The 21,845-nt window shown below is 42.4% G+C and overlaps 1 protein-coding gene across 4 annotated transcripts; it reads right to left on the bottom strand.

Annotated features, from left to right (window-relative positions):
* Nucleotides 1–6,513: 6,513 nt before the first annotated feature.
* Nucleotides 6,514–21,767, bottom strand: LOC135527869 (glutathione hydrolase 7). Of its 4 annotated transcripts, XM_064956490.1 has the most exons (16): nt 21,104–21,767; nt 19,593–19,925; nt 17,261–17,822; nt 16,744–16,970; nt 16,443–16,594; nt 16,167–16,284; nt 15,826–15,893; nt 15,012–15,085; nt 14,714–14,907; nt 13,969–14,056; nt 13,693–13,820; nt 12,011–12,099; nt 11,692–11,844; nt 9,142–9,259; nt 8,660–8,897; nt 6,514–8,525 (listed from the first exon to the last, which is right to left on the bottom strand). In XM_064956490.1, exons 3-16 carry the CDS (start codon nt 17,478–17,480, stop codon nt 8,350–8,352), a joined length of 2,043 nt encoding a protein of 680 aa, XP_064812562.1. In that variant the 5' UTR covers nt 17,481–17,822; nt 19,593–19,925; nt 21,104–21,767; the 3' UTR covers nt 6,514–8,349. The 4 variants fall into 4 exon arrangements, with proteins under 4 accessions (XP_064812562.1, XP_064812559.1, XP_064812563.1 ...); XM_064956487.1 differs by lacking the exon at nt 19,593–19,925; XM_064956491.1 differs by lacking the exons at nt 19,593–19,925; nt 21,104–21,767 and adding an exon at nt 20,967–21,089.
* Nucleotides 21,768–21,845: the final 78 nt, after the last annotated feature.

Below are 21,845 nucleotides of genomic sequence, written 5' to 3'. Positions count from 1 at the left end.
AGGTCATAAATAATAAGCCCCTCTAGTAATTTAATAGGATAAACCCCTCAAAGTTCAGCATGGATTTAAAATGGCAGCAATATTGGTCAGGGAGAAATCCAAATCAGTCTAATTGTAGTTAATGGCAGTAGAGGCATAATCCTGACTTTAATTCTGCAGGAAAATAAAAGTAAGGCATGTGATATTACAGAAATTGTGTATCAGAATTTTTGTCAACCGAAAATATGTCATATAATTATAAATACAGTTTATATGGGGCTTATACCAACTGTATGTACACATATCCCTTATTACTCTATATGTAAACAGACAATACATTTCAAAATGGTTGTTTTCTTGGAAAGCTGTGAGTTCTATTATATATGACACAATATTAGTACTTGCTGCACTTACAACTTGTCTAAATCCAATCATCAACAGATTTCAGCCAGTGTATGGCTGTGGATTGACTACAATGTTTGAATGAATGTTGGTATATTTGAATGTTGCCAGTTAATTAGAAAAACTATATGGAATAAGTCCTCTAAAACTGTCTGGCTAGCTAGCTAATACAGTGCAGATACATTCTTCAAATTCTATATTTTACCCTATCTTATCACAGCACTGCAAACCAAGGTTGACCGACTCCCTGACCAAAATGGATGACCTTTATCCCATCATAAGAAGGTTCATGTCTATTCTAGTATTCTAATTCATATTTTTATGAGTAAAGCTTATTTGATCAAATACAAGTTCCATAATGGTTAGGTTCTTACCAACGCAATGACATAAGTACATTTCAGCAACTTTGAAAAAATGTTGTTGGAGTTGTCCTAGTAGTTCATGCTCTCTCATTGGCTAGAATGGTCCCACCTTATCTTGCCTCCTCCCGCTTGCCTTCCATCAATCAATCAAATGTATTTATAAAGCCCTTTTTACATCAGCCGATGTCACAAAGTGCTATACAGAAACCCAGCCTAAAACCCCAAACAACAAGCAATGCAGATGTAGATGCAGATGCACATTATTGAGGACATGCATTTCCATGCGGTCACTTGACTTTCTTGTCAATATAATAGATAATCTTCAGTACAATTTATTCTAATGACAGTGAACTTGACTGGCTGAAAGGGGTTTAAATAAGTAAAAATCACAACCAATAAGTGAAATGCTAGGCTGTGGTCGATGGAGGAGAAACTTTTACCAAAGACAATTTAAGTACTCTGTGATTTTACTATTTATTATGGATTTATTATAAGGACACTACTTGGCCTTATTTTGCTTACACACTAATAAACTTGTCAAGCAACAAATACAGTAGATGTAAGCGAGTGTTTACATCGACGGAGCAGCAGGCAGTGAAGAGGGCCATGAGCTTCTAGTTCCTCGGTGTCCATATCACTGAGGACCTATCATGGTCCTCTTACACCAGCAGTCATAAACAGCTTCTATCCCCTTGCCATAAGACTGTTAAATGGCTAACAGCTCCCCCTCACACCTACACTGCTGCTAAAATTATTATTGATTAGCTAGATTTATTACTACCACTACGCTAGTGTTCATTGACTGATTGCCATTACAATTAGTATACATCTACAGTATTTATCCTGTAACTGGTCACTATTACTCCTGTTTATATGTACATATTACCATTAGTACATTACCATAAGTATTTATATATTCCTGCTACCAGTAACTTTTAAGCCATGTTGACATGTATATCCATCTATCACGCCTACACTGACACTTGCACCTACACTGACACTTGCACACTCACACTATAAGACCCACACACTTACATAATCACCCACCACTTATGTTGCTGCCAAACTGTTTATTATTATCATTATTAATCCTGCTACCAGTCACTTCCTTGTAATTTCTCCATACATGTAGAGTACCAGTCAAAGGTTTGGACACACCTAATCATTCCAGGGTTTTTCTTTATTTTTACTATTTTCTACATTGTAGAATAATAGTGAAGACATCAAAACTATGAAGTAACACATGGAATCATGTAGTAACACAAAAAAGTGTTAAACAAATCAAAATATATTTTCTATCTGAGATTCTTCAAAGTAGCCACCATTTGCCTTGATGACAGCCTTGCACAATCTTGGCATTCTCTCAACCAGTTTCATGAGTTAGTCACCTGGAATGCATTTCAATTAACAGGTGTGCCTTGTTAAAAGTACATTTGTGGAATTTCTTTCCTTCTTAATGCATTTGAGCCAATCAGTTGAGTTGTGACAAGGTAGTAGTGGTATACAGAAGATAGCCCTATTTGGTAGAAGACCAAGTTTATGAAATGGCAAGAACAGCTCAAATAAGCAAAGAGAAACAACAGTCCATTATTACTTTAAGACACGAAGGTCAGTCAATCCGGAAAATGTCAAGAACTTTGTTTCTTCAAGCGCAGTCGCAAAAACCATCAAGCGCAATGATGAAACTGGCTCTCATGAGGACTGCCACAGGAATGGAAGACCCAGAGTTACCTCTGCTGCAGAGGATACGTTTATTAGAGTTACCAGCTTCAGAACTTGCAGCCCAAATAAATGCTTCACAGAGTTCAAGAAACAGACACATCTCAACATCAACTGTTCAGAGGAGACTGTGTGAATCAGGACTTCATGGTCAAATTGCTGCAAAGAAACTACTAAAGGACACAAATAATAATAAGAGACTTGCTTGGGCCAAGAAACACAAGCAATGGACATTAGACTGGTGCAAATCTGTCCTTTGGTCTGGTGTCCAAATTGGAGATTTTTGGTTCCAATCCTGTGTCTTTGTGAGACGCGGTGTGGGTGAACGGATGACTCTGCATGTGTGGTTCCCACCGTAAAGTATGGAGGAGGATGTGTGATGGTGCTTTGCTGGTGACACTGTCTGTGATTTATTTAGAATTCAAGGTACACTTAACCAGCATGGCTACCACAGGATTCTGCAGCAAATCGCCATCCAATCTGGTTTGGGCTTAGTGGGACTATCATTTGTTTTTCAACAGGACAATGACCCAACACACCTCCAGGCTGTGTAAGGGCTATTTGACCAGAAGGAGAGTGATGGAGTGCTGCATCAGATGACCTGGTGTCCACAATCCCCCGACCTCAACCAAATTGAGATGGTTTGGGATGAGTCGGAACGCAGAGTGAAGGAAAAGCAGCCAACAAGTTCTCAGCATATGTGGGAACTCCTTCAAGACTGTTGGAAAAGCATTCCAGGTGAAGCTGGTTGAGAGAATGCCAAGAGTGTGCAAAGCTGTCATCAAGGCAAAAGGTGGCTATTTTGAAGAATCTCAAATACAGTGCCTTGCGAAAGTATTCGGCCCCCTTGAACTTTGCGACCTTTTGCCACATTTCAGGCTTCAAACATAAAGATATAAAACTATTTTTTTGTGAAGAATCAACAACAAGTGGGACACAATCATGAAGTGGAACGACATTTATTGGATATTTTGAACTTTTTTAACAAATCAAAAACTGAACAATTGGGCGTGCAAAATTATTCAGCCCCCTTAAGTTAATACTTTGTAGCGCCACCTTTTGCTGCGATTACAGCTGTAATTCGCTTGGGGTATGTCTCTATCAGTTTTGCACATCGAGAGACTGAAATTTTTTCCCATTCCTCCTTGCAAAACAGCTCGAGCTCAGTCAGGTTGGATGGAGAGCATTGTTGAACAGCAGTTTTCAGTTCTTTCCACAGATTCTCGATTGGATTCAGGTCTGGACTTTGACTTGGCCATTCTAACACCTGGATATGTTTATTTTTGAACAATTCCATTGTAGATTTTGCTTTATGTTTTGGATCATTGTCTTGTTGGAAGACAAATCTCCGTCCCAGTCTCAGGTCTTTTGCAGACTCCATCATGTTTTCTTCCAGAATGGTCCTGTATTTGGCTCCATCCATCTTCCCATCAATTTTAACCATCTTCCCTGTCCCTGCTGAAGAAAAGCAGGCCCAAACCATGATGCTGCCACCACCATGTTTGACAGTGGGGATGGTGTGTTCATTGTGATGAGCTGTGTTGCTTTTACGCCAAACATAACGTTTTGCATTGTTGCCAAAAAGTTCAATTTTGGTTTCATCTGACCAGAGCACCTTCTTCCACATGTTTGGTGTGTCTCCCAGGTGGCTTGTGGCAAACTTTAAACAACACTTTTTATGGATATCTTTAAGAAATGGCTTTCTTCTTGCCACTTCCATAAAGGCCAGATTTGTGCAATATACGACTGATTGTTGTCCTATGGACAGAGTCTCCCACCTCAGCTGTAGATCTCTGCAGTTCATCCAGAGTGATCATGGGCCTCTTGGCTGCATCTCTGATCAGTCTTCTCCTTGTATGAGCTGAAAGTTTCGAGGGACGGCCAGGTCTTGGTAGATTTGCAGTGGTCTGATACTCCTTCCATTTCAATATTATCGCTTGCACGGTGCTCCTTGGGATGTTTAAAGCTTGGGAAATCTTTTTGTATCCAAATCCAACTTTAAACTTCTTCACAACAGTATCTCGGACCTGCCTGGTGTGTTCTTTGTCCTTCATGATGCTCTCTGCGCTTTTAACGGACCTCTGAGACTATCACAGTGCAGGTGCATTTATACGGAGACTTGATTACACATAGGTGGATTGTCTTTATCATCATTAGTCATTTAGGTCAACATTGGATCATTCAGAGATCCTCACTGAACTTCTGGAGTGAGTTTGCAGCACTGACAGTAATTGGGCTGAATAATTTTGCACGCCCAATTTTTCAGTTTTTGATTTGTTAAAAAAGTTTGAAATATCCAATAAATGTCGTTCCACTTCATGATTGTGTCCCACTTGTTGTTGATTCTTCACAAAAAAATACAGTTTTATATCTTTATGTTTGAAGCCTGAAATGTGGCAAAAGGTTGCAAAGTTCAAGGGGGCCGAATACTTTCGCAAGGCACTGTATATATTTATTTGTTTAACACTTTGTCACGACTTCCGCCGAAGTCGGCTCCTCTCCTTGTTCGGGTGGCGTTCGGCGGTCCACGTCACCGGCTTTCTAGCCATCGCCGCTCTATTTTTCATATATCCATTTGTCTTGTCTTGTTTTCATACACACCTGGTTTTCATTTCCCCAATCAATCTACTTGTATTCAAACCTCTGTTTCCCATCATGTTTTGTGTGTAATTGTTTTCATGTCTAGTGATGTTCGTTTAGCGCTTTACTTTATTGTTCCGTTTTTTTGAGTGCGTTTGTTTTGTTGTGCCCCCGTTTTGGAACTATAATAAAGTGCGCTTTATTTATCATACTCTTCTCTCCTGCACCTGACTTCGCCTTCATACACATCTTGACATACTTTTTTGTTAAGTACATTCCATGTGTTATTTCATAGTTGATGTCTTCACTATTATTCTACAAAGTAGAAAATAGTAAAAAATAAAATGAAAACCTTTGAATGAGTAGGTGTTCTAAAACTTTTGACCGGTCATGTATACTGAACAAAAATATAAATGCAGCATGTAAAGTGTTGGTCCCATGTTTCATGAGCTGAAATAAAAGATCACAGAAATGTTCCATATGCACAAAAATCTGTGCGTTGACATCCCTGTTAGTGAGCGTTTCTCCTTTGCCAAGATAATCCTTCCACCTGACAGGTGTGGCATATCAAGAAGCGGATTAAACAGCATGATCATTACACAGGTACACCTTGTGCTGGAGACAATAAAAGGCCACTTAAAATGGCCAGGTTTGTCACACAATAATGCTACAGATGTCTCAAGATTTGAAGGAGCATGACATTGGCATGCTGACTGCAAGAATGTCTACCAGAGCTGTTGCCAGAGATTTTAATGTTAATTTCTCTACCATAAGCCGCCTCCGTTGTTTCAGAGAATTTGGCAGCACGTTCAACCGGCCTCACAACGGCAGATCACATGTAATCATGCCAGCTCAGGACCTCCACATCAGGCTTCTTTATGTGCAGGATTGTCTGAGACCTGCCACCCGGGCAGCTAAGGAAACGGAGGAATATTTATGTCTGTAATGAAGCCTTTTAGTGTGGAAAGACTCATTCTGATTGGCTGGGCTTGGCTCACAAGTTGGTGTCCCTATTCCCTCCCAGGCCCACCCATGGCAGTGCCCCTGCCCAGTCATGTTAAATCCATAGATTTGGGCTTAAAACATTTATTTAAATGGAATGATTTCCTTATATGAACTGTAACTCAGTAAAATCATTGAAATTGTTGCGTTTATATTTTTGTTCAGTACAGCTCCCTTATTACTTATACTTTTTTATATTGAATTCTACACTTGTGTAGGGCTTGCAAGTTAAGCATTTCACTGTACTTGTGCATGTGACAAATAAATCCTGAACTTAAAAGATTTTCACTGGGTTCCTAGTTTATGATTTCTCACATTTGTTTGAAGTTAAATAATTTGAACCACATGTTTAAATGTGATATTGATACATCCATTTGATTACCTTTATCGTTTATATTTTGATAATACATTTAATGACAGTTCAGTATGTCTAAAAATATAATTAATTTAAAAAACATAGTAACAGTAATTCCATCCTTATATACACATTTCTGTGTAAACATATTTATTCCATAACTGGGCCCTCCTATACAGTGTTTCTTCCAGTGTGAATTCTTACTTTTCAATACAAAGTACATAATGCGTAGCGTATACAAACAACCTTGTTACTGTGCAAACAAGTGGACGTTAAAATTTAAGACAAAGGAGAAGGAAAGGCAAATAGCATCACAGAAAACAGAGCCCATGTATAGGCCAGTCATTGCTCAACAAAAGAGAAAATAAAATATGCATTTTATTTAATGCTTCATAATGGCATCAATGACTACTTATGTAACCAAGCAGTGTTTTATCATGGTTATTGGCATTTTCAAATTAGATTGAAAACAGCCACATCTATTGAGGTATTAGCACAATGGTCAGTTAATCAACTGAGGCTAGGGAGAAGAATTGGCCTGTGGTAGCATTTTGGAATACAAAGGGAGAGTCTTTTCATACGTGCTATAATCAATAGCCCATTGACACAGCAATATGGGCACAAAGACTAACGTCTACTGTTTCACTAAAATACAATAATCATTCAATATATTAAAAAGTAAATCAGATAGCGCAAGTGTTGTCTCAAGCGAAAAAACATCTGTGCAAATGACAAAGTATAAGCAAAATATGCTAATATAAATAGACAAAACCATCGTACGAGCAATTGTTCATAACCTGGTCACTCTGACCATTCATTCTAAAAATATCCTTTCTAAAAAAATGTTTGCAATAAGCTTTTAAACTACTCCCTTTCCAGTCATTACCCCAGAACACCTTAAATAATAATACATTATTTAAACCCATTAGTACTAGCAATAAATAACATTCAATATTGAAGTGAGGACGGACGACATTCAGTGAAGAGTAGTGTGCGGTATCCACTCTTTTTTGAGATAAGAATATGATCTCTATTCTTTACAAAATGGCATCTAGTAACCTAGTGATTGTTCGTAACAGGTTAGATATCTACAAGCTACTACACCTTTAGACTCAAGCCACAAGAATCTGATTAAGGACAGTCACTGACTCAGTCACTGACTCACTGCCCATACAAATGCACACAGTAAACAGGTGGTCTAAGCATAAATCAAGGTGTGTCAGTATGTGACTAGCCAACTCCTGAGTGTTCACAAGGGAAGATAATGGAACTGAGCAGATCAAACCCATATGATTTTATATGCACTGGCATTCGCCGCCATTTTGAATGAGTGGAAGTATAACGACAGGCAGGGGTATGCTCAGCTAAGTTAAATGGGCCACTGAGGAGAATCTAGACGTAAGCATGCCATCTGTGTGTGTTATGTGTGCAAAGGAATGAATGCGTGCGTATGTAGGATTGTGTGTGTGTGTGTGGTGGTGGAAGGAGCCATTTCAGTTTCCGTCCTCTCAAGTGTGTGTGAGCATAGCCATATCCCAGTGGATTTACAGTGAAATGTGCCTGGCAAAAGACAACCGAAAACACACAGCATGCTACACCCCGTGTGAGTAGGAGGGTATAACCTGTTTCAAAGACTCATTACACATTTCTCCAGGACACCCAAAGACTGCTCCACACCCCTCCATTTCCTCCACCTCTACTCCTCTTCTTAATATCCCTTAGTATCCCTCCTTCATACCTGTCCATAATAATTCCGTTTGTATCAGTCCCTTTGGGAATATCAGCCCTTTGGTGGAATATCAGCCCTTTCGAGCATCATTTTCCTCCAAAATACTGGCCTCATATATAGACATTTGTCCTTCATACTCCTCAAAACCCTCTGCTTCCCTTTTGGATCCCTCGCCCCTACATTCCCTCCTGTCACTCACCCAACCCTGTCATAAAGGAAGGCTAGGGCATGTTCATGGACATGGTGAGGGCCGAGGCGTCTGCACTACGCGGGTCCTTCACCCCGATGATGAGGTCATTGGTCCTCCTGGTGCCCTCCACCAATGAGAGGACGTCTACCCTCTGCACCTGGTGACCTTTGAACTGCAGCACCTCCACATCCTCCTCCAGGAACTCAGCTGAAAGAGGGAAAGAAGGAATAAAGATGAAAAACAAGTTTAGTATTTAGACATACAGTATATGAATGGATATGTGATTATTTGTGGATGAAACAGCGACAAAGTTAGAAACTATTTCTGAAGGCCATACTCACAGTCCACCAAGAGTGTGTCGGGTTGCAGCTGTGGGTGGAGTCTACCATACGCCAAACTATCACTCAGGTTTTTACGAGAGGACAGGACGTTCATCAACACCTGGGTGATGCCACTGAGGGCTCGGTCCCCGTTGGAGGATCCCAGGGCCACATAGGTGCCACACAAACCCAGGCGAGGCCTCACTGCCGTGGGCACCAGGAAGGACAGGGGCCTCTTACCAGGCTGAATGACATTATGCTGCAGACAGACAGCAGAGAGAGGGTTATTCATATGCCCAATAACTGGTGGTTTAGATCAAGGTTTCCCAAACTCAGTCCTGGCCTGGGTGCACATTTTGGTTTTTGCCCTAGTACTACACAGCTGATTCAAATAATCAACCCATCATGAGGGGGGCAGGACCGAGTTTGGGAAACCCTGGTATTGATTGATTAAATCCAAGTCAAAGATAAAAACCAGTCCATTATATGACAGGCAGTGGTACCGGGTTTGGAGTCTGAGAGGTCTGGGTCTTGTTGGACCATGAGAAGTCCAGGATCTGGCTGTTCAATAGGATCCCAGACGGTGTCACTATCCTACTCCCAAACGGACGGTTCAAGGAGCTAAAGGGAGATTGCAGAGATAACGCCAACCGTCTTACAATCATCAAATATGTATAGTCAACAACTGCAATAACATTTACAGTAATAGATCAAACATATTACACCGTCCTCTTTTTCTGAACAAAGCACACAGCATCTGAATATAATCATGACTATTTGGCTGATATTGGACCGAATCCTAACCCGAGTTATACATAAGCAACTTGACTCAAACCCAATGGTGGAAAAAGTACCCAATTGTCATACTTGAGTAAAAGTAAAGATACCTTAATAGAAAATGACTCAAGTAAAAGTGAAAGTCGCACAGTAAAATACTACTTGAGTAAAAGTATCTGGTTTTAAATGTATTTAAGTATTACAAGTACATGTAATCACTAAAATATACTTAAGTATCAAAAGTAAAAGTATAAATCATCTCAAATTCTTTATATTTAGCAAACCAGACGGCACGGTTTTCCTGTTTTTTTAATTTACGGAAAGCCAGGGGGACACTTTAACACTCAGACATCATTTACAAACTAAGCATCTCTGTTTAGTGAGTCTGCCAGATCAGAGGCAGTAGGGATGACCAGGGATGTTCTCTGTTTAGTGAGTCTGCCAGATCAGAGGCAGTAGGGATGACCAGGGATGTTCTCTGTTTAGTGAGTCTGCCAGATCAGAGGCAGTAGGGATGACCAGGGATGTTCTCTGTTTAGTGAGTCTGCCAGATCAGAGGCAGTAGGGATGACCAGGGATGTTCTCTGTTTAGTGAGTCTGCCAGATCAGAGGCAGTAGGGATGACCAGGGATGTTCTCTGTTTAGTGAGTCTGCCAGATCAGAGGCAGTAGGGATGACCAGGGATGTTCTCTGTTTAGTGAGTCTGCCAGATCAGAGGCAGTAGGGATGACCTGGGATGTTCTCTGTTTAGTGAGTCTGCCAGATCATAGGCAGTGGGGATGACCAGGGATGTTCTCTGTTTAGTGAGTCTGCCAGATCAGAGGCAGTAGGGATGACCTGGGATGTTCTCTGTTTAGTGAGTCTGCCAGATCAGAGGCAGTAGGGATGACCAGGGATGTTCTCTGTTTAGTGAGTCTGCCAGATCAGAGGCAGTAGGGATGACCAGGGATGTTCTCTGTAAAGTGAGTCTGCCAGATCAGAGGCAGTAGGGATGATCAGGGATGTTCTCTGTTAAGTGAGTGCCAGATCAGAGGCAGTAGGGATGACCAGGGATGTTCTCTGTTAAGTGAGTATGCCAGATCAGAGGCAGTAGGATTGATCAGGGATGTTCTCTGTTTAGTGAGTCTGCCAGATCAGAGGCAGTAGGGATGACCAGGGATGTTCTCTGTAAAGTGAGTCTGCCAGATCAGAGGCAGTAGGGATGATCAGGGATGTTCTCTGTTTAGTGAGTCTGCCAGATCAGAGGCAGTAGGGATGACCAGGGATGTTCTCTGTTAAGTGAGTCTGCCAGATCAGAGGCAGTAGGGATGATCAGGGATGTTCTCTGTTAAGTGAGTCTGCCAGATCAGAGGCAGTAGGGATGACCAGGGATGTTCTCTGTTTAGTGAGTCTGCCAGATCAGAGGCAGTAGGGATGACCAGGGATGTTCTCTGTTTAGTGAGTCTGCCAGATCAGAGGCAGTAGGGATGATCAGGGATGTTCTCTGTTAAGTGAGTCTGCCAGATCAGAGGCAGTAGGGATGACCAGGGATGTCATTAGACATGTACTATTTACATTTTGAATACTTCGCAGGACTTTTGGAAGTCAGAGAAAAAGTATGGAGTAAAAAGTACATTATTTTCTTTAGGAATGTTGCGGAGTAAAAGTAATAGTAATCAAAAATATAAATAGTAAAGTAAAGTACAGATACCCCAAAAAACTACTTAAGAGGTACTTTAAAGTATTTTTACTTCAGTACTTCACTCCATTGCACAAACCTTCAAAGTCCAGGATTATTAACTCAATAGATAGGAACAAACATTTTTGATTAATAATGTCTCTGAGGTTAAAGGGATACTTTGGGATTTTGGCAACGAGGCCCTTTATCTACTGACCCAGAGTCAGATGAAGCCCTTTATCTACTGACCCAGAGTCAGATGAAGCCCTTTATCTACTGACCCAGAGTCAGATGAAGCCCTTTATCTACTGACCCAGAGTCAGATGAAGCCCTTTATCTACTTTCCCAGAGTCAGATGAAGCCCTTTATCTACGGACCCAGAGTCAGATGAAGCCCTTTATCTACTGACCCAGAGTCAGATGAAGCCCTTTATCTACTGACTCAGTCAGATGAAGCCCTTTATATACTTCCCCTGAGTCAGATGAACTCATGGATATAATTTTTATGTCTCAGTGTCCAGTATGAAGGAAGTTAGAGGTAGTTTTGAGAGCCAACGCTAACTAGCATTGACGCAATGACTGGAAGTCTATGGTATCTGCTAGCATGTTTCTTGGTATACCTCATGACAGAGACAATGAAGTCGTCAGGCCCCATAACCATGACCTGACTGGCCACGGCGCCCTCCTCCAGGGCGTACGAGGGCGTGTAGTGACCCGGGGGGAATGCCTGGGAATCATTGATCATCTGGCGGAGCAGCACTGCCTGGGACTTACTGGAGGACCACAGGTCAAGGAATCAACAGGTTAGCCAGCTTTATGATGGTTCAAAACATCACAGGGGTCTGATGTTCACGCTTCACACTGATTCATGTCTCAATCATCTTATTTTGTTTGATCACAGTGTCTGATGATGTATTGTGTTGATCAAGAAGAACCTACCTGAGCATCTGTGTGACCATGTCTGAGATGGAAGAGTCATACATGGGGTCTCCCAGCCCACTGGCCAGGGCCACAGCAATCTTCAGAGACTGGACAGAGACATTGGTAAGTGACAATGACAGAAGTAGCCATGCTTTACAGATACAGTACAGTTGTGGCCAAAAGTTTTGAGAATGACACAAATATTAATTTCCAAAGTTTGCTGCTTCGGTGTCTTTAGATATTTTTGTCAGATGTTACTATGGAATACTGAAGTATAATTACAAGCATTTCATACATGTCAAAGGCTTTTATTGACAATTACATGAAGTTGATGCAAAGAGTCAATATTTGCAGTGTTGACCCTTCTCTTTCAAGAGCTCTGCAATCCACCCTGGCATGCTGTCAATTAACTTCTGGGCCACATCCTGACTGATGGCAGCCCATTCTTGCATAATTAATGCTTGGAGTTTGTCAGAATTTGTGGGTTTTTGTTTGTCCACCCGCCTCTTGAGGATTGACCACAAGTTCTCAATGGGATTAAGGTCTGGGGAGTTTCCTGGCCATGGACCCAAAATATATATGTTTTGTTCCCCGAGCCACTTAGTTATCACTTTTCCTTACGGCAAGGTGCTCCATCATGCTGGAAAAGGCCTTGTTCATCACCAAACTGTTCCTGGATGGTTGGGAGAAGTTGCTCTCGGAGGATGTGTTGGTGCCATTCTTTATTCATGGCTGTGTTCTTAGGCAAAATTGTGAGTGAGCCCAGTCCCTTGGCTGAGAAGCAACCCCACACATGAATGGTCTCAGGATGCTTTACTGTTGGCATGACACAGGACTGATGGTAGCGCTCAGCTTGTCTTCTCCAGACAGACAAGCTTTTTTACGGATGCCCCAAACAATCGGAAAGGGGATTCATCAGAGGAAATGACTTTACCCCAGTCCTCAGCAGTCCAATCCCTGTACCTTTTGCAGAATATCAGTCTGTCCCTGATGTTTTTCCTGGAGAGAAGTGGCTTCTTTTCTGCCCTTCTTGACACCAGGCCATCCTCCAAAAGTCTTCACCTCACTGTGCATGCAGATGCACTCACACCTGCCTGCTGCCATTCCTGAGCAAGCTCTGTACTGGTGGTGCCCCGATCCCGCAGCTGAATCAACTTTAGGAGACGGTCCTGACGCTTGCTGGACTTTCTTGGGCGCACTGAAGCCTTCTTCACAACAATTGAACCACTCTCCTTGAAGTTCTTGATGATCCGATTTAGGTGCAATCTTACTGGCAGCAATATCCTTGCCTGTGAAGCCCTTTTTGTGCAAAGCAATGATGACGGCACGTGTTTCCTTGCAGGTAACCATATTTGACAGAGGAAGAACAACGGTTCCAAGCACCACCCTTCTTTTAAAGCTTCCAGTCTGTTATTTGAACTCAATCAGCATGACAGAGTGATCTCCAGCCTTGTCCTCGTCAACACTCACACCAAATTGCCATTATACAAACTGAGGCAGCAGACTTTGTGAATATTAATATTTGTATCATTCTCAAAACTTTTGGCCACGACTGTACATGCTGTAGACACCACAGTATACAGGGTTAACCTTTACTATAGGATGCATGTAGTAATCAACAACCATTACGGATTAACTCAATGATCAGGTTGACAACCAAGTATTTTCATCAGTCATGTAAATGAAATCGGGTGAAGTACCTCAGCAATCCAGTGGTAGGTGCTGTTGCGCGGGACCTGGCTGGTGATGTTGTAGCCTTCCAGAATGTTCAGAGCTGTGATCAGAGCTGCTCCTGCACTGGGGGCTGGGGCTGCCATCACATGGTGCCCTACACAACATCAACAACAGAGAAATGGATGCATTTAGCCGCAAGGTTGCAGGTTCAAATATCACATCTGGCAAGAATTGGGAGTGAGGATGCATCATCACAATATAATCGTGAAAAGATATTTGTTCAAAGGGAACCTTATATTTACCCTGATAGAAACTCTCGGCTGGCTGCTGTAGGACAGTGGTGTAATTCCCAAAGTCCTCCTCAGAGAGAACTCCTCCTCTGGCTTGCACCTGTTAGAAAATACATGATTTGGGTGTTTCAAGCCTTGAATGATGATTGTCTGACAGACGTGGTATATCAGACCGTATACCAAGGGTATGACAAAACATGTATTTTTACTGCTCTCATTTATTTGTACTGCTCTAATTATGTTGGTAATCACCTTATAATAGCAATAAGGCACATCAGGGGTTTGTGGTATATGGCCAAAATACCGTGGCTAATGGCTGTTTTCAGGTACTCTGCATTGCATCGTGCTTAAGAACAGCCCTTAGACGTGGTATATTGGCCATATACCACACTCCCTTGGGCCTTATCGCTTAAATACATGAAACACATGATAATACCTTTCCATTCTGGCAAGAGTTATGCTGATGGAATAAAGCTGACTAGATCCCTATGAATAAGGAATAACCAAGAGACGTCACGAGAAGCCGGATCTTTTGGAGCAGGATGAAGTTACCCCTATACACTGATCCAAGGACAGTATTACGCTTACCCCTCCTAATGGTTAAGGTTAGGATTTAGAGAAGGTAAGCTGATCCTAGAGATGTCCCTAAGTGCTACGTCTACCCAGAGCATATATTTTAAAGTGAAGCCAATACAGTATTTATGAGTGCTTATACAATGCCAGAGGCTGACGGCTGGGAGACAGAGGAGCTGCTTACTGCGGCTGCCATTTCCTGGGTCAGGTTTCCACTGTAGAACTCTGCAATCCCATTGGCTGCCACAGCGTCCAAGATGGCGGCCAGGTCGGGTCGTCGGGAGAACAGGCCGGAGAGGGGAGGCTGACCATTGGGGAGAAACAGGGCACGGAAAGCCTCCGACACATTCTTGTCCTTGACCTTGGCCAGGGCCTCAGCTAGAGAGAAGGGGGGATACAGAGTAGGATGAAGTTGCCCCTAGACACTGATCTAAGGAGCACCGATGCATATGTTTAGCATAATATCAATTCCTCATGCTTACCCAGGTCATGTGTAACATTGAAACCACTTCTGGCCACATCTGCTGCCATGGTGACTACATCCTTCCAAGGCATTCTGTGAAAAAAATGTCCGTTTGGATTGTGTTATCATTACATTTTATGTCCTAAATCTGTAACCAAATATGGTTTAACAGACATTTGTATCCAAAGCCACTTGCAGAGGTAGGATCTTAATTTGAGCCATTTTGCTACGGCAGAAAAATTATTCTACAGCAACAAGAAATGTGAATTATTATGTGAATGATAATTAAATGGACATTTCTGTAGAGGGTGATTAATTTTTCGCTAGGACAAATCAACTCTGAAATTTCAAAGTGGAAATTACAAACGTTAGAAGCGTTTTTAAGACTCAAATACACTATAAGTTTGCATTTCCTGCTGTGTACAAAAAAAATCAGCAAAAAAAGAGTGATCAAATTAAGATCCAACATTTGTGCATAGCTATATTTAGTGTATGTAGACAACATTGTAATCAAACCCACAGCTTTGTTCAACGCTGCACCCCACTCCTCCAACTGAGCCACGATAATGACCATGTATCACTGGAGTAATTATAGCTCCACTGTACAGGAGATGGACTAAGAGTCCCCTTGTTCAAGGCTGATACAGAGAATAACACTCTACTCCTGATTAACCCAATCAAAGAGTCGGGACTGTCTGTGTGCGCTAAACTGGAGCAAGGAGACATCCAGAGCCTATTAAACCCTGTGGAATTTAACTGGGGCTACTGAGCTTCAAAGCTCTAAGACAAAGTGACTTCATCAGAGATAAAAAGCCATGGAGACTTCACTTTACCTTCCGTAAAGTTGGTGGGCCTGGTGCATACCACTGAGCATGCCTGGAACTCCAACCATCAGGCCAGGCTGGAACAGAGATAGTGAACATTTCCCGTGACTACAAATACCAGAACTCCAGGCTGACACAACACTTGACCTTTAGCTGTAGACTAAGGCCGTGTTCGAGAGCATCATAAAGACTGCCGGCGACTGCCGACTGACTGATCTACAAATCACCTTGCATCATAAGTAACGACTCAATATTTTTTGTAGATCAGACATGTCAGTCACAATTTACCCATGGTACATTACGGTTTTGATGCTCTCAAGCATGGCCTGAGGTTATGATGAGACTCTTACCTTGAGCTCCAGGTTGGTCTGTAACATGTCCTCCAGGATGGCAGAGGGCGCTGTCTCACTGAAGTCTATGACCCTGCTCTCGTTCCTACGGATGTCATGCACTAGCATCACGCCTCCACTGCAAATAACAAAGATCAGTGTTGTTCAACAGCAATAAGCACATCCTCTTCTTGCAGATCGAGGGGGACATAACTCACACTTTGATTAGGATCCACCTAATCCCATTGACTATCTATTGCTGGTGATGACCTGCTGGTGTGACGTGTGAAGACTCACCCGCCGATGCCGGAGGTGTGTGGGTGTATGATGCCCAGGCAGAGAGCAGCAGCGATGGCAGCATCCACACTGGAGCCTTGCTTCTCCAGGGCCTCGAAGCCCAGAGATGTACACTGGGCCACGTCAGTCACCACCGCCCCCTGGTTAAAGATCTGACACACAGGGAAGAGGAGAGGGAATACACTTAGATTGGGGGAGGGAATGAGGGTGGAGAGAGAATGGGAGAAGATGGGGAGACAGAGAGATGGGTCGAGGGTAAAGAGAGGAAGATGGGCGGAAGTCAGACACACACACAACACACCTGTGGGTCTCCGAAGTAGATCTGCATGATGAGAGCAATAGTGACTCCTGTGGCAAAGGTGAGGCAGGCTGTGATGATGACAGTGAGGCCATCTCTCTGGCAGGCACAGCCCTCCGCTAAGGGGTCTCTGGTGGTCTCCCGCAGGGGTGTGATGTCATGGCTGGCCAGGTCAGAGGCAGAGGACGGGAGACGCTGTAGACGGGCTGACTTCAGAAACAGGTCTGGGTCTGGAACATTGAGGTCAGAGGTCAATGCAATTCAGGAAGTGTTTAATGGGCATGAAGGGAAATAGGCAGGCAGCAGTTGCCAGAATAAGTACAACCAGACCCATATATTTATATCTAAATACTGTATATGGCTCTGAGTACAACAACATATTGAACATCATACATGACTGTCTGGCAGACAAGGAAGGTAAAGGAGATGTCACTGCTATGACAGTGTTCTCTCGACCTTCTAACTGATGGTTTGGTTAATCACCACCTTATTGTCTGCTGTGTATCCACCGATCTCTTACCTGTGTCTTGCTCGCTAAGGAAGTTGTCGTCATCTTTTCGTGATTTGAGAGTGTTTTCCCCGGAAACCACGTCATCCTCGGGTAACCGGGGGAAGCTGGTAATGCTCATGTAGTCCACCGGTGAGTAGGCACTTCCCAGGGTCGTCTCCAGGCTCGGGTCTTTCTCCGTCATGGTGCCGCTGGAGTACCCAGCCACGGCATCGTTGGCAGGGTTATACATGGCGATGGTTCAGTTAAGACAACTAATGAATAGAGGAGTCAGCGCAACCTGAGCTCTTCTCTCTCGTTAACTTACAGCATCCACTGATGATGTTGTTTAGCAGACTTCAGGATGAATTGTCTTCAGTTTTGCCTTTTGACTTCACACGAGGTAGCCATGTAGCCTTAACCTGGTGTGTTAAAATGTTGCAATTAGTTATGCTATTGGTCTGCAATAATACACTTGTTATTGGTCCGTTGTAACAATGTTGCACTTGATCCGTAACATTGTTGTCTGGCTCCCTCTAGGTCTAGGAGGTGATGCGGCAATTATTCATAGCCTATCCGATTCCATTCGTAAGACCTGTGGAAAGATCAAACGCATCGAATATCATTCATAGTTGAAAATAAAGCCAACACCACATGCATAACTTAATAGATTGAGTATTAAAACAGTAGGCCAAATACATAGCCCCCTATGAATATTAGGCTACCAATAGTCTATGCTTCCACCGTGAAAGTGGTCGTGAAACACATCAGCTATATGCGGCAAATATCTACCTAGGCCTACAACCACAAAACTCGCGTAATGTGGTTATTAGATCAAATGTGTCAGAATTGATCGCATCAGCTGCTCCCTGAGAGGGTTGTTGTTATCTCCTTGTTGATTTTCCAGCCAACTCTTCGAGATGCAACCTACATAGGCTACAGCCTACACGGCTGGCTTCCATAAATTGACGCATCGCTAAGGTTGCCCCCCTTTGCGACGGAATATTCTTTGCAGTAAAACAAAATTGTGAAATTCTTACCATTTGAGACAGACAACTGTATTCAAGCATCAACCAATTCAGATAGGACGTTCTTGTAGAATGTATAATGGAAGGAAGGAAGAACATTAGGGCTTTCCTGTAGCCATCTCCAGATAGAGAGCAGGGCGTATTCATTACGCAGTCAATATAAAAACGTTATACAAACGTTATGTTGCAAAACGTTTCCAAAACGTTTTTTTATAACGGAAGCGAACGAAACGGAGCGGGAACTACCTGAATTCGTCCAATAGAAACTCTAATTTTTGTTGCAAAACGTTGCAACTGTTTGGACTAATCATTACACCCAATATGTGCTATCAGAGAGGAAGAAGCGAGATGGGTTTACTTCGCCTAAAATCTGTTCACGAAAATAAGACTATGGAGGGAGGCATTTTTTGTGGAGGTCACTAGTTAGGTTTCCGTCCAATCAAATAAATTGTGATTTGAATTGGCGACACATTTTCGAGTTAGCACCTTGCAGATACTGTAGGCTCTGCATGTAGGCTAGTCCACATGATGAGATTACTATGGAAACATTTTCGAGTTAGCACCTTGCAGATACTGTAGGCTCGTCTACACGATGAGATTACTATGGATAAAAGCAAGAATATCTGTAATTGTCAAACGGCAGTAATTGTCAAACAGCATTAATAAACATGTCACCAGAATAAGACCCTCGATATTTTTGGGAAAGGAGCATCAAGCTCATCACCGTGCACTTCAAATCAAATTCAAATCAAATTTTATTTGTCACATACACATGGTTAGCAGATGTTAATGCGAGCGTAGCGAAATGCTTGTGCTTCTAGTTCCGACAATGCAGTAATAACCAACAAGTAATCTAACTAACAATTCCAAAACTACTGTCTTAAACACACAAGTGTAAGGGGATAAAGAATATGTACATAAAGATATATGAATGAGTGATGGTACAGAGCAGCATAGGCAAGATACAGTAGATGGTATCGAGTACAGTATATACATATGAGATGAGTATGTAAACAAAGTGGCATAGTTAAAGTGGCTAGTGATACATGTATTACATAAAGATGCAGTAGATGATATAGAGTACAGTATATACGTATACATATGAGATGAATAATGTAGGGTATGTAAACATTATATTAGGTAGCATTGTTTAAAGTGGCTAGTGATATATTTTACATAATTTCCCATCAATTCCCATTATTAAAGTGGCTGGAGTTGAGTCAGTGTGTTGGCACCAGCCACTCAATGTTAGTGGTTGCTGTTTAACAGTCTGATGGCCTTGAGATAGAAGCTGTTTTTCAGTCTCTCGGTCCCAGCTTTGATGCACCTGTACTGACCTCGCCTTCTGGATGATAGCGGGGTGAACAGGCAGTGGCTCGGGTGGTTGTTGTCCTTGATGATCTTTATGGCCTTCCTGTAACATTAGGTGGTGTAGGTGTCCTGGAGGGCAGGTAGTTTGCCACCGGTGATGCGTTGTGCAGACCTCACTACCCTCTGGAGAGCCTTACGGTTGTGGGCGGAGCAGTTGCCATACCAGACGGTGATACAGCCCGCCAGGATGCTCTCGATTGTGCATCTGTAGAAGTTTGTGAGTGCTTCTGGTGACAAGCCGAATTTCTTCAGCCTCCTGAGGTTGAAGAGGCGCTGCTGCGCCTTCTTCACGATACTGTCTGTGTGGGTGGACCAATTCAGTTTGTCACCACCATGTGAAGTTTATCATATTTATTTCATATGTAGCCTAATAAACGGCAAGGTTTGACGAGTCTTAGTGAGTGGACCACAAACTATGTCATGGTGGGTCTCCAAGTTTACGTGATCAGAGGCGCAACTCGCAACTTGCGTTTAAGAAGTGGGGGTGGGGGGCATAATTTATTATTATTATTATTTTAAAATGTATCCAGCAAGATAAACACTCTAAACAGCCTACCCCACCGCTCTGAGGCATCCGCATTGGTCCTAAAGCACACCGTTGCATCGTTTTGTATCCCATTCCAATGATAAAACTGGGGGGGGGGGGTCAGAAATGCCATTTCAGAACTGTCCCCAGAGAAAGTTGCGCCCCAGCTTTACATGATAGTTATTATATCAATATTTCAGCCTAATGGCGTTTCCACCATCCTTTCTTACATAATTAATTTTACCCAAGATCTCCCATATGTCGAACGAACAAATGATCTGTCTGCAATTATAAAATGGTACGGTAACTTCCTGTTTCGATCACAGCTGTCATTTTTTTTAATAGGCTACAGTATATATTTTTTTACTCACATAAAAACTGGATGGAAACGTGGTTATTGAGTGTTAAATTTGGTCAACAAAAATGTAATTGCTCAATTGATAAGTGAAATTGACGCACATGACATTTTAGCAACTTTGAAAAATACTACTTTATATCAGAGTTGTGCCAATCGTTACCATGCTTATCTGCCCTCTCATTGGCTAGAATGGTCCCACCTGATCTCGCCTTCTCCTACCTGCCTTCCATCTTTGAGGACGTGTATTTCCATTGTTAAATAAAAGCGGCCACTCAGTTATCTTGTCAATATAATAGATGATCTTCGGTGATACGTAAGATCAGTAACATAACGATAGGAAATGGTCACATGGTCACCACTGAAGGTAAGCCTACAGGTCACACAATGAGATGTGGTAGCCCACAGTTGTTGATCCTAAAATACAATATGGTCTCACCTTGAGACAGCAGGACTCACCTGCAATCAAACTGTTGGAATCTTACAGTCAGTGAACAAACACAGATCTCGTTGAAAACGTAACATGTAGGTATATTTACATGTAGCCTACAACACCCCATAAAAAAACATAAATAGGTATCTGGTTTAGCATTTACCTGAGACTGTGCTTCCTGAAGGGGAAGTGGTGTTGTCTCTATACTGGAGTTGCAGAACAAGTTTTAGTAGGGCGTGCTGTAGCAGATTACTGAAAGGATGGGAAACCTGAGGCTGGACAGACCGCCTCTCTCTCTCTCTGTTTATAGGCTACACCACCCTGCAGCTCAAGGAAATAGAATTAGTGTAAAGACACAAGTATCAAATATCTCTTTAAGAGACATCAACATCACATACCCTCCTCTGAGTGGTACAGTGTAAAGACAAAGGCTCCTTTACCTCAATACCAGTAGTCAGCATTTTTGCTCGCTTTGCCAAATTGAAAATAAAAGGCTTTTAAAATATCCACACGTGTGAATTATAGCATTAATCAAGTGTGCAAACTATGTGCAATATGGTTTAGATGAGAAGCTCTTGTATAATTTAAATTGCTATCCTTATTTTGTTTGTCTATATACTATGGTACTCATGGTATGCTTGTGGGTCTGTGTGTTTATGTGCAATTGTTTGTGCATGTGTATGTGAGTGTGTATGTGTATTTTAACCCTGCTAGGTCATACAATGTGTCAGCTGCTCAAAAACCCATACTTATTTTTCCCCCCACAAGATTTAAAACTGGGACGTTCTTGGAGAGGCTGCTGTTTCTGTGTGTATTCCTGTACTGTCTTCCCCATTGCCCACCCATTTGTCTTTCCCACCCATGTGACCCTCATCCCAAACCCACCTAAACTACCCTGTCCTCAC

This window comes from Oncorhynchus masou, chromosome 33, assembly GCF_036934945.1.
Source record: "Oncorhynchus masou masou isolate Uvic2021 chromosome 33, UVic_Omas_1.1, whole genome shotgun sequence".
In the NCBI taxonomy this organism is placed as follows: Eukaryota; Metazoa; Chordata; class Actinopteri; order Salmoniformes; family Salmonidae; genus Oncorhynchus; species Oncorhynchus masou.
The sequence above is the reverse complement of the archived record's forward strand: the minus strand, read 5'-3'. Positions and strand labels throughout refer to the sequence as shown.

What these genes read in the sequence shown, in the direction of transcription:
- LOC135527869 (XM_064956490.1), bottom strand. Translation starts at nt 17,480, where the DNA reads ATGTATAACCCTGCCAACGATGCCGTGGCTGGGTACTCCAGCGGCACC. An exon ending in CCTTAGCGAGCAAGACACAG is followed by an intron (nt 16,971 to 17,260) that starts GTAAGAGATCGG and finishes TCAATGTTCCAG; the next exon opens with ACCCAGACCTGTTTCTGAAG. An exon ending in CCTCTCAGACTCCAAACCCG is followed by an intron (nt 8,898 to 9,141) that starts GTACCACTGCCT and finishes GTCTGTCTGCAG; the next exon opens with CATAATGTCATTCAGCCTGG.